This window comes from Pollachius pollachius, assembly GCF_949987615.1.
Source record: "Pollachius pollachius genome assembly, chromosome: 7".
Lineage (NCBI taxonomy): Eukaryota > Metazoa > Chordata > Actinopteri > Gadiformes > Gadidae > Pollachius > Pollachius pollachius.
The window spans coordinates 22197234-22208875 of NC_136940.1; the positions used below are offsets into that span (position 1 = coordinate 22197234).

The window sequence follows — 11642 nt, forward strand, 5'->3', positions numbered from 1 at the left end:
TATTAATATGCATGTATTGGCAATTATACACTACAAAATATATAATACATTTTCCTTAATGAATACAAATGCATATTAGTTACTTTGTTAATAATAATACATAATTAACCTAAAATAAAGGGTAGAATGAAGCCAGAAACATCAAGTTTATACAATCAAGTTTATTCTCCAACAGAGCCTTTGCAGAACTAGAGAAAACAACCTGTGCAATCACTTCATCAGCTAGCCCTTTTTTTCCAGAGGAAGTCCAGAAAAAAAGTCCCGATAACCACAATGTGTCGTTTCAGCAATGACAATTATATTGTTTAAATTAAATAGTTTGACTTCGGTAGATTACATAGCGCAAATTGAGAATGGCCCAGGATTAACCAAGATCATGGATGAGCCAATGATGTACAGCGGACCAAAAGAAGCTGCGCTGAGAGAACGCGAAATGATGCCACCTCGTGGTTACAACGTTCACTGTATTATTTAGCTGGTTTTCGCTTTTAATTGTGCTGTTCATTTCACAGAATACCTCGTTTCACAGACCTCATCTCGACTTGGCACCGTTAATTATGCAATGTATAAATCCCAATATTTATATAATATTTAAAAAAGAAAATTAATACATTCAATTATTTATAGTCAGACCTACATTTATGCAGAATAAGAGTGCCCCATAGCATTTGTTTGACAGTATATAAATATTGTATCATTTTTACAAAAACCTATTTTACTACCAAAGGACCCATTGTAAATCGTATTACTTGCATCAGTTCTCACTAATAAGTAACATGGTATCTTTAATACGTAATGGCAGTTTCCAACAATACAAATGCACCAGTATTACCTATACAGATGCCTGTTACCTATATAGAACGATTCTCAAGTTAAATATACATTTTCTTTGACATCAAACTTTGTTCCGAGAGAGATTAGACATACGTGGTTATTACATTCGGTTGTCGCTCACTGATTGCTTTTTTAAAGGGATTTCCATCATAGGGAATAACTCAGAGCATAATGTGACAGAGGATATGACTTGAATTAGTCAAATTGTCCAAAAATGACTGGAGAAGTATGGTGATGTACCAAGTTATCTTCCAGAAAATCTCACTTGCCAGTAAACCCCTCTTCCATCGCTTTTTAAGCAAACCCTTCAAAACGTTTTACGTTTATCAAAAAAGTGAGTTTAGATGGTTGTCAAGGAAGATCTATGCTTCAGATATTACTCAGAACGGTTGATAATTTGGTTTGATCTGTATAATTACTACTGACTAATTACTAATAACAATTTGCCAGAGAAGAGTATTCAGGTTTGCATTCAGCTGCCATAACATGATTATCACACATTTTGCACAAACATTGCTTGCACACACTAAGAGAAAAAGGGGAAACATACATATGGAAAATAAATATGTAAAATAGGTATGTGCATTTAAAACAAACATTTTGTTTAACATACAATTATTTTAACCAGGCTGTCTCGGGCGACCAAAAAAATGACAAAGAAGGCAGTTTAGTGAATTCAAAGTAAAACAGAGGAATCGATTTTTGCAGACGGTAAATTGATTTTCCTCAAGGGCTTATCAATATAATTAAATGGTCATGTTCCTAGAACATTACACTGAAGCAATACAACTAAACAAAAGGCCACACAAAACAACTAAACCCTTAAAGAGGCATGGCCGTAACCTAAAGGTTGGTCTCTTCTACCTTTCCTCCCGCTGTTCAAAGGGGATTGATTGGTCATTGTTTGGATCAATGCACATATCGCTGGTCACATCCCCTGAGACTCTACCATGCTGTCTTTTTGGCGGTGGCAGCTCCAGGAGCGAGGCTTCAGCAACTCCAGAAAAGATGGCTGGAAGTAAACAGAATAACCTCAGCAGCTCATGTGGAAATATAGATAACCTATGTAAGACCTAGATGGAAGAGAGAATACCGAGACATGGAGGAAGAAAATGTTTGCTAATGCATGTTACATATATTTTTATTATTTGGGTTAACACTACGTAAATGTGCAGAGTAATCAATTACAAATCTGGTCCCATTACTGAAAAGATTGATAATAAATTTGCTAAATCATCAATTTACTTTGACTATCTCTTTGATCATCTAAAGCCTAATCATGTCACGGACGAAACATTGCAAGATGACCCTCCGGGTTCTTTGTTCAGACAATTTGCACACAATGAAGGGCTTGATGCGATATTGTAAAGTATAATTCAATTTATAAAAAGATCAAATTTCAAATGTACCTCTGTGATGGGACAGTAGCGCTGGGCGTACCACTCCTGGCAGTACAGACAGATGATGACCCCCTGACCCAGGAAGAGGGACGTCCACATGATGATGTTCCAGATAGGACCTCTCCTCCGGTCGTGGAGGATGAAGTTGAACATCACTGTGACCGAGGGAGCAGGGTCAGAGTCACGGGGCAGGAGAAAGCAAAACAACATACCCAACAACACAACAACAATAGAAACCAGTGGTGAAAAACAAACAGAATAAACTACAGGTAAAAGGTTAACGCTTCATAGTAACTACATTCTAGAACCAATTTCAGGAGTGAAACTTTTCACTTTCTGCTAAAAACCGGGAGAGAGTTGCACCTCTTTCTTCCAACTTCTACCACTTACTTCCGAAGCACATGAACAGGCAGAAGAGGACGGGGTAGAAGAAGCCAAAGCAAATGGCTAGAATGTACTCATGAACCACCGCAGACACGGTGAACACAAAAAACATGGCAGCTGCACGGAACCGCATCCCAGACATCTGGAATGACAGGGAACGAAAGAGGAAGCAAACAAGAATAAAAACGTGCAGCTCAATGTTACATTGTTAGCAGGTCTCTGAGTAATAAGCAGAATATATCAAATATGTTTTAAATAAAGACAGGTGTTACAACTGCATGATAATGTCAAAAACTATCACTTTGTATGTGGTATCCAAGCACCAGCAAACGTCTTCTTCATCTAGACTTCGTTTACTCACCACTAGGAAGTCCCGGTACACATAGTAGTACAGCCAATCATGGACAACCACATTCCAAGTACGATAGTAATTGGCAAAAGATGTTGAATTCCACCAATCCTGTAACATTAAAACCAAGATCCATTCAAAATACCTTCACAAATCACCACGTTCAGGTTTGAGAGAATACACAGTGATACCATTTCAACGTACCTTGTAAAACATCCTATCAGCAAAGCGAAGCATCTCGGCAAACGCATTGAGCCAACAGTGAAGTAAGGCAAAGAAGGCCAAGAAGAGAACCAACGCACCTAGATGAGGAGCCATAAGAAGGTCAGCGCTTGCATAAAGATATAAAGGTGATATAACAACACCAACAACCTTCCTTCCAATTTGGAATCAGGACGGTCAATGCGGAATTGGTCTTGGCCACGTAGGGGCATCCCACCTGGCAGGATGGAGTTGAAGACTCCCAAGACCAGAGACCTCAGGTCAAAGAGCTGCAGACTGATACTTCGAAACTGTGGGATGCACAGCCGTACAAAGACGTAGTAGGCGTAGAACAGACATCCCAGCACCTGGGAGACACATTTAAGAGGCGGCCTGTTTCATTTTCAGACACCTATTTATTTGTAGAATTCACTCTTAGAATGACAGTGTTACACTAAAGTAATACTGGATCTTTAAAACAAAAAAAAGCAAAAGCAAACTGCAAACAAAACGCATCAGATGTTGGTACCTGCAGTAACTTTGTGGCCACGTAACCCCACCTGATCAATGGATTCCTGGATACAAGAACAAATATAAGATGTTGCACATCTTCTTGGCATTTATTAGGAAGGAAGACAATGGAATCAACCACCCCAGTGAAAATGAAGAAAATCTGTTTTACCTGGGGTAGTGATCTCTGTAAATAAGAGTAGGTGCAAAGAGGAAATAGAGATACTGGTTGATATGTGGCATCAATGGAACTGAGTCTGTACATGACACAAAGAGTACTTGTCAGTCAGTCTGCAAAGAGTGTAAATTACAAGTCATAGAAATATCTTCAAAGAAGCGGACAACATACCGTTCTTCTCCTTAGCAGCTGAGAGCACTCGTGGAACGTTCTCCCGCACAAAGGAGTGGGTTTTCATCATGAGACGCACCTGGAACCAACACACAAACACATGCACAGGACACAAGACGGCGGTTCAGAAGCATGAGGCCATGGAGAGTCAAGGGAGCGCAGATCAAACATTAGCTCTAAATCATGGTCGGTAAGAGCCACCGCCAGTCCGGTCCGTCACCTGCTCCAGGATAACGATGAAGGAGGACGCAGGCGGCAGGCTGTTGCTGACGGCCACGTAGGTAGGCAGGAACCCCAGGCCCACGGCTTGGTAGAGGAGAAAGCCTGAGCCATACAGCAGGCTCCACAGCCTGGGATGGCTACTGGAGCCACACTGACTCTGGGCCCATGTCTGGAACAGCATAAAGGGAACCAGTGACGCAGACACGCACATGTAGGTCCACGTGCACACCACCAGGGGAAACTGCCCAAAGACGTAGACCAGGAGGTCAAAGTCAAGCACCAGTCTGGAGTTGAGGACAAATAGGAGAAGAAGGAAACCTTTTTTTTAATATTTGTCAGGCCATTTAATTATAAGGTGAGTGTAACACATTTCGGTCAACTTGATCACAGTTCTGGGAATAGGAATGCAGGAAAAACTGCTTAAAGGAAACAAAACCTATTTTAATTAGAGATGACACAGTGAATCTATCAAACTGTATGATGAATCATTGAATACCACAAATACTGACCACTTAACCGAGGTCCCATTAACAGATTTATAATCATCCCGAACCATGGTACAATAAGTAGGCGTGTACGCTACCTGCCTTCGTCGATAAAATCCACAACCAGGGTGCTCAGGATGAAGAGGATGAGGAGGGCGATGAACATGTGGTAGATGGTCCGGATGTGGTTCACCTCAAACAGCTCACTGTTGGAAGCAGCCCTCAAAGTGGTTAATCTCTCGGACAGGAGGATGAACAGCAGTGATGGTCACTGAGATCAAGGGGCTACATCTCTCGGACCCGAGACAAACTCTACTTACTCCAGCAGGGATCTGCGGTTCACAAATTGCTTGCCCTCACCGTGGGGCGGCCGGATACTCCTAGGAAACAAAGCCAAGACAAGTAAATTGAGGGGCATCACATCTGATGAATTAAAGAGCAGAACTTCTGGCAGTTGAGGGCGAAGACAGTACCTGAGTTTGCTCCTCTCTTTGTCTGACATCGAGGGAGAGAAGTTTGCCGGTAAGGGGGTTGGCTCCAGAGAGACGGACTCCTCGATCAGACTGTCCACAAGCTCACTGACATGGCTGTCAAACTGACGGATCAGGTCACATCTCAGGTGCTGAGCAATAGGCAGAGATACAGAAGCAAGTCACCGAATCAGAGAGTGGTGATGTCAAGCACTGAATGGAAAGGAGAAGCTGCATGTATATAGTGTTCTTCTGGTTCCACGTGGCGATAACATGCAAACATGATGCAAATACTATTGTGTGAAAATAAGATGCATGATTTCATTAGCTTAGCAAATTCATTTCATTCATAAAACCAAATATAGATCATCATTTTCCCTTTTTCCTGGCAAGGTAGTCGGCATTGGGGGGAGAATGCAAAATGAATTTCCATTCCGTGGTCTCATGATCAACCAAGACCAGACACAATTAATTCGCTTTCATGCATTTGTCTTCTGCTGATAACTAAAGCCTTGTTTTAAGTGACTCATCATTTGTGCCCCATCCAATTGGCCTAATGACCGACAAGACAAACAAGTCAAGTTGGGGTGAATGCTGCATAACCCATGATGAAAACATGTTAATAAGAGCACTGTGATACAACCATGTCATACAAGGGTGTAATCTTTCTCAACCTTTCGTAGAAAGTTCAATAAACAGTTTCATCTATAGTGTCATTTTTATAAGATAGAACGAAAATAATGGTAATAAAGAGGAATAATAACTTAGATATTAAGGCATTTTCCATATAACAAACCTCTGCTTTCATCTTCAGTTGCAGTTTCTTGCTGATCACATATTCTAATTCCATTTTTCCTGCAATTATAAAAAATAGAAAATGCATTACATCATTTTGTAGAACGAATACATAGCTTTTGCAGCAATGCCAATAAAAAGTCCTTTGAGTGGACTTTGCCTCCATTCAAATGAAGCCTTTTGGTCATTGACACACACCAAACTCAACAGAGCCAGTTTCCTGATTAAGATTACTAAGGCTTACTGATGGGTGAAGGTAAATAAACAATGAGTAAACATACAATAGCTGCCTGTAACACAAACAGATGTCATGAGAACAGGTACATTTCAGGACCCAGAACTATGCTCTTTACTCTTCCTTGTAGTATAAAAAAAAAAATCAGGAAATGACCAGTTTATATACTAGTCAACTTATTATTTTGTAATTCCTATTTTTTTTTTTAATGGGGTTTTCGACTGTGGATGGTTACGCCTCTGCTATGAAAGATAATGACAAGTTATATTACTCATATACAGCAGCAGCATGTGTTTCAGTGATATTTCAGTAAGAGGACCACAAACAGTAGCTACAATACAATTTGTAATGAACTTTGCCGTTAATGTGTCCTAAGGAGTGTTTTTGGCTGGGAGTTTCTATTTGAGCAACACACTGTTGAGCTGCCAGTTCTACACAGGCATGTGATGCAATTGGTGAATCAGGATGAGACACAGACACATGGCCAGTAACAAAGCAGTTCAACAATGTAGGGTGATACACCTTGTTAGGAAGCATCCTTACTTCCCTATTCCTAGCAGTGGATGTGTATTACACTCACAATTAGGCCTACACCAATGTCCAATCACCTATCTTTATTACATTTGTTTTACATTTTCAAAAAGATACCTTCATTGAGTGGCCTATATTCAACATTCGCAGTGCCTCCTTTAACAAAAAATAGCATAATTGAATTGGGATTGAATCCCATCTAGCCACCTCGGCAAACGAGGAATATCCAGTCACTTATTCTCACCGTTGCTGTTTATGTGGTCTCCAAAGCCCTGCCGTTCCTCAGCCTGACTGCCTTCCATCACAATAGGGCTTTTCAGGTCAGGAAACGCAGGCATTTCGGGGATGATTCGCATACGTGGCCGAAAACCATTACAATCTCCACTTTCCATCCTGTAAAACACGATAGCAAAAAGTGTGCGGTTGTGTTCAAATGTTGCACACTGCTTCTTTTGTTTCTTGCATGCATTTTTACAAGATGTGCACGGAATCAACAAGCCACTTATAAACTTCAGGAATGCCACGGATTTGGTTGTCAAATTCTCCCCAAACAGACAAATAAAGCGCAGGTGACAAGCGATGCAAACGTGCGCACATGACCGACGTAAGGAAGATAAACAGACCGCTGACTTCGAGACAGGTGATCCCAATTCAAGGACACAGCTAGCCATTCACCCCCCGCTCGGATGAGAGACTCAACAAAACAAAATCATCGTATTCTTATCTAATCGGTTGTAGGTAAAACTGGGTCACGTCATTCACTGTTATAGCGTTTGTCAGAGCAGATCAAATCTATGGGTCAAATCAGATCACTTGTTGATGTGACTGTCGTTAGCTAGCAAACATGCACCGGGACTCGGGTAGTTACGAGTGTTGTTGCCTCACAAACCTATCTCCGCTGCTCCGACGACGGCGATATCCGAAGGAATAAATGCCTGTTGGAATTTCCCCACCTGTTTTTGTCACCCACGGACAGCCAGACCGCCGAACATCCAAGTAAATATTGAGGCGATGTTAAACGAGTACTTGGTTCTAATTGGTCAAAAGTCTCTCCTCCTTTTCTACGTCAGCGTTCCTCCTTTGCGCGGCCTTGTGTGTGAGCAATTCAAATAGGACACCGAAATGGTATGAGGATTGAACATGTCATGGCTAAACACTAAATATTGTTGTTCTCTATGTAAAAAACGCAGTAGCAGGTACAGTGTTTGACCTTACAACAATAAAACATTAACAATTAAGAAATGCAATATGTAAAGACTGTATCTTATAATCCTCCTGAATCCTACAAATAAATTAACTAGTAACCATAGCTATTTACATGAATTTACACACACACACACACACACACACACACACACACACACACACACACACACACACACAAACAAATGTAATTATTTTTCATTTGCATGTTGTCCAAAGAAGTAGGTTGTCGAGACAGAAACACAGGCCATATAAAAACAATGTAGCAAACCTCTCCATGTGCAGCAGAAGTCATTAGTAATATTGAGTGCACTACTGGTGGTACGGCCACATATTACTGCTCTCATTAATTATCAACTGTCAAATATAATAGTTTGTAAACAGTTGCAAATGTCTTACCATAATATTCTGCCTCAAGAACTTTGTTTATAAATATATATATAAACAAAGTTAACAAACTAGTTCCGGGAGATTTGGGAGCACCCATAACCTTTTTGAAGGAGTGCGATGAACACAAAGCACATCTCACACAGCTGGCCCACACAGCTCTTCAATTAGTAAATCGCCTGGACCTGATTGCTACACTGAGTTTTACAAAGCCTTTTGAGGGTATTCAAGGATGCCCTTCTGAAGGGCCGTCTACCACCTACCTTGTCGGAGGCCTCAATGACTTCATCGCCCCAGGAGGACAAAGATCCACTCCTCTGTAGAAGCTGCAGGCCAAACTTCGGTCTAACAAACTGACTGCTGACTATTAATGACCTTTTAGTAAAAAGTGTTTTTCCCTTGTTTGCAGTTTTTCCTTGTTCAGGATTACCATGTCAGATGGTGACATGTAAAGAACTAGTACACTCCTCCCTAAATGTGCAAGTCCCAGTCTGCTGCAGTTCTCTGTGTTTTCTACATAAATGTAGAAAACAATTTATAACTTATTTATAGTAATATTTATTATTACTATAACATTGTTATTGTTGTTTTACTATTTAATAAAAAAATTCTACCTTTTCCTAAGCTTATCCTAATTGTTTGTCATGGTTATTTGTTTCCTTCTCATTTGGTATACGTGTGTGAGTGAGAATAATGGGCAGACGTGGCCGGGAGAATGGCCGACCTCTGACCTCTGAGGGGCAGCGTGACTGACTGCGATCTAGCTTGGATAAAAGTAGACAGTAATGAGTACACAGTGTCAACCTCATGGCCAATGGTTTATGTCTGTAAAAAACAATCAAGAGATATTGAAAAATAACAAAAACCTTTGTTATATTATGGCAAGTGCAAAGTAAATAACACTACAAATGTTTCATCCCAAAAAGCAGTGTTACCCAACATACAGTACATATAATTTAAGTTATAGGGTACGGTCAATCTTTGTAACAATGAAACAATGAACAATCCATTAAATTATCACACTCAATTAAGATTTACACACTGAAACAATTCTACAAAGATGTAATACAGGATGAATTGAAATAATACTATTCATGTTAATGCAACAAAAAAAACAAACAATAGTTATTTACATAATACATACACACACACACACACACACACACACACACACACACACACACACACACACACACACACACACACACAAACACTATAGGAAGCAGAGGGGTCCCAGGACAGCGGTTATCTCAGGAAGCTGGGAGGAAAGCCCTTGGACGTCCACACCAACACTTTGGACAGGAAGTAGCTTCATATCACCTCTGTGGTGGTCTGCACTTCCCATAACCCTCAACAGCAACTTGACCTAGAGCCAATAAGGGGAAAGAGACACACAGACGATGTTTCTACTATGGAAGGGAAGAAAAACCCCATTGGTAAATTCTTTATTATATTATTATGTTTGTATCTATTTAAAAAAAAAAGAAGTTACAAGACAAGTAAGTCAACACGAGAAGCCCCCTTTATTTAAAGTTTCCATATGCCTGAAAATGATCAACTTTGCAGAAACTAAAAGATTCCTGACGCTTTATGATGGCTAGATGGACCAGAATGTTATTGAGTCTCACCTCACAGTCATCCCTGGATATTGTAATGAGGTTCGAACCAATTTCGGTCCCAGAGTCTCCCAGCAAGTGGACAAGGATATTGGCTGAATCAGGTATGTACGCTTTACTGGAGCAATTGGTGGGGCAACGGATGGTCACACTCTGGAAGGACGTGAGACTGTGTAACTGTAGAAACCTCAGCTGGACTACACCCAGGCCTGCATACTCAACCTACAAGGAATGATCGTTTTTGTTCAGTGGAATTGCTTGAACATTAGCACTTCCCATAATGCTGTTGCATGATACTCAATTCATAAGTGTTTACTCATTTTACAGTCTCACCGTTTTGAAACTTTGCTGATCAGTCATCCAGTGCATGGTTGTTGTCCTTTTTAAAATGTCTGGTTCCCAGCTCCCTGTAATCTAAAGAAGAACAGAGGTTTTGTGCTGCTCTGTATTAAAGGTCATCACATCGACGTCCAGGTTTGTTATTGTTTGAAAATGCTGAGTCGTCGTCTTGCTTTTGTCATTAGAATCCATCCATTTGATACATTCAGTTATCATGACATTTTTCCAAAGCACAGTGAAGCAACACAGAGCTACTTTCACATCCTGCTTCTGTTGCAAAGTCTAGAACAGAAAACGTCATACATATCTATTTATTGGAGGCTTGGTATTCCAAATTCAAATTTTAAGTTTGTTGTCATTTGCACAGCAGCTGCCAAATTGGCAAAGAAACACTTAACCTTCACGTTTCCACAACAGTGCAAAACAAGGAACATGAATGCTAATAATCCATGTAAACCCTCAATCTAAATTATCAATGTAAACCATCAATATAATAATCCATGTAAACTCTAAATCAAAACCATCCATGTAAACTTTAAATAATAATAATCCATGTAAACCCTAAATAATGGTAATCCATGTTATCCATAAAAAATAATAACCCATGAATTGTAGATATTAAAAACTTTTGGTGCTTTGGGTAAATTATTTGTCAAATGTTTTGCATCATGTTGATCACAGAGTAAATTCAAATCAATGTGCTCATAAACAGGACAATGATGCGTCAGTCCTTTTCGAAGCCAAAGCCGTTTATTTTTTGTTACCTGTGGCGGTTGAGGGTTAATACAGGTTGATCCCCCTGCTGTGAAGTTACAGAACACCAGCACAGCGTCAAAAGGACAGCCCTGGTTAGGATCCATGTAGAAGTAACCTAAAGCATATCAATGTTTATGGTAAATAATAGCATGTGGAATGGAACAATGGCCTTTCAGAATACTGAACAAGACACTGTTGACGCTTTTTACTTACTGTCAATGGTGCCCACTCTTTTTCTTATCATAGACAGATGTGGACATTTCCGTAATCAGGAAACTAAAAACTTGTTTAGGGACATACCATCATTGAGATCAGGGTAGATTAGCCCTAGCTCATAACAGGTGGTGCCAGGGTTGCTCTTTGTCCCTTGAGGCCAGCTGAAGAATTCCTCGTAATCCTCAGGAGATCTCCTGGATAATGACCTAGACTGCTGAGAAAAGGAATCCAATGAATCATTTATTCAATACACGGGAGAACAGCTTAGCCAGCAAGCCAGACAGTCAGTCAGCCAGTCAGACAACAAACTAATAAACCCGAAAACAAAAATATATATTAACTTAAAGTTGCACCAACTTT

General features: G+C 40.2%; 1 protein-coding gene and 1 long non-coding RNA gene across 2 annotated transcripts; both read right to left on the reverse strand.

The window, feature by feature from the left end:
• Positions 1 to 141: 141 nt before the first annotated feature.
• On the reverse strand, positions 142 to 7788 carry soat1 (sterol O-acyltransferase 1). The gene is made up of 16 exons (XM_079739809.1): positions 7655 to 7788; positions 7010 to 7158; positions 6001 to 6059; positions 5208 to 5356; positions 5055 to 5114; positions 4833 to 4940; positions 4248 to 4533; positions 4028 to 4106; positions 3851 to 3935; positions 3698 to 3743; positions 3407 to 3536; positions 3172 to 3269; positions 2980 to 3078; positions 2625 to 2760; positions 2244 to 2389; positions 142 to 1846 (listed from the first exon to the last, which is right to left on the reverse strand). The coding sequence occupies exons 2-16, from the start codon at positions 7155 to 7157 to the stop codon at positions 1763 to 1765; spliced, it is 1713 nt and encodes a 570-aa protein (XP_079595935.1). The 5' UTR covers position 7158; positions 7655 to 7788; the 3' UTR covers positions 142 to 1762.
• A 1374-nt stretch (positions 7789 to 9162) lies between these two features.
• Positions 9163 to 11254, reverse strand: LOC307078162. The gene is made up of 4 exons (XR_013811975.1): positions 11075 to 11254; positions 10305 to 10385; positions 9984 to 10193; positions 9163 to 9721 (listed from the first exon to the last, which is right to left on the reverse strand). It is a non-coding gene; the product is annotated as an uncharacterized lncRNA (long non-coding RNA).
• Between the last annotated feature and the right edge of the window lie 388 nt (positions 11255 to 11642).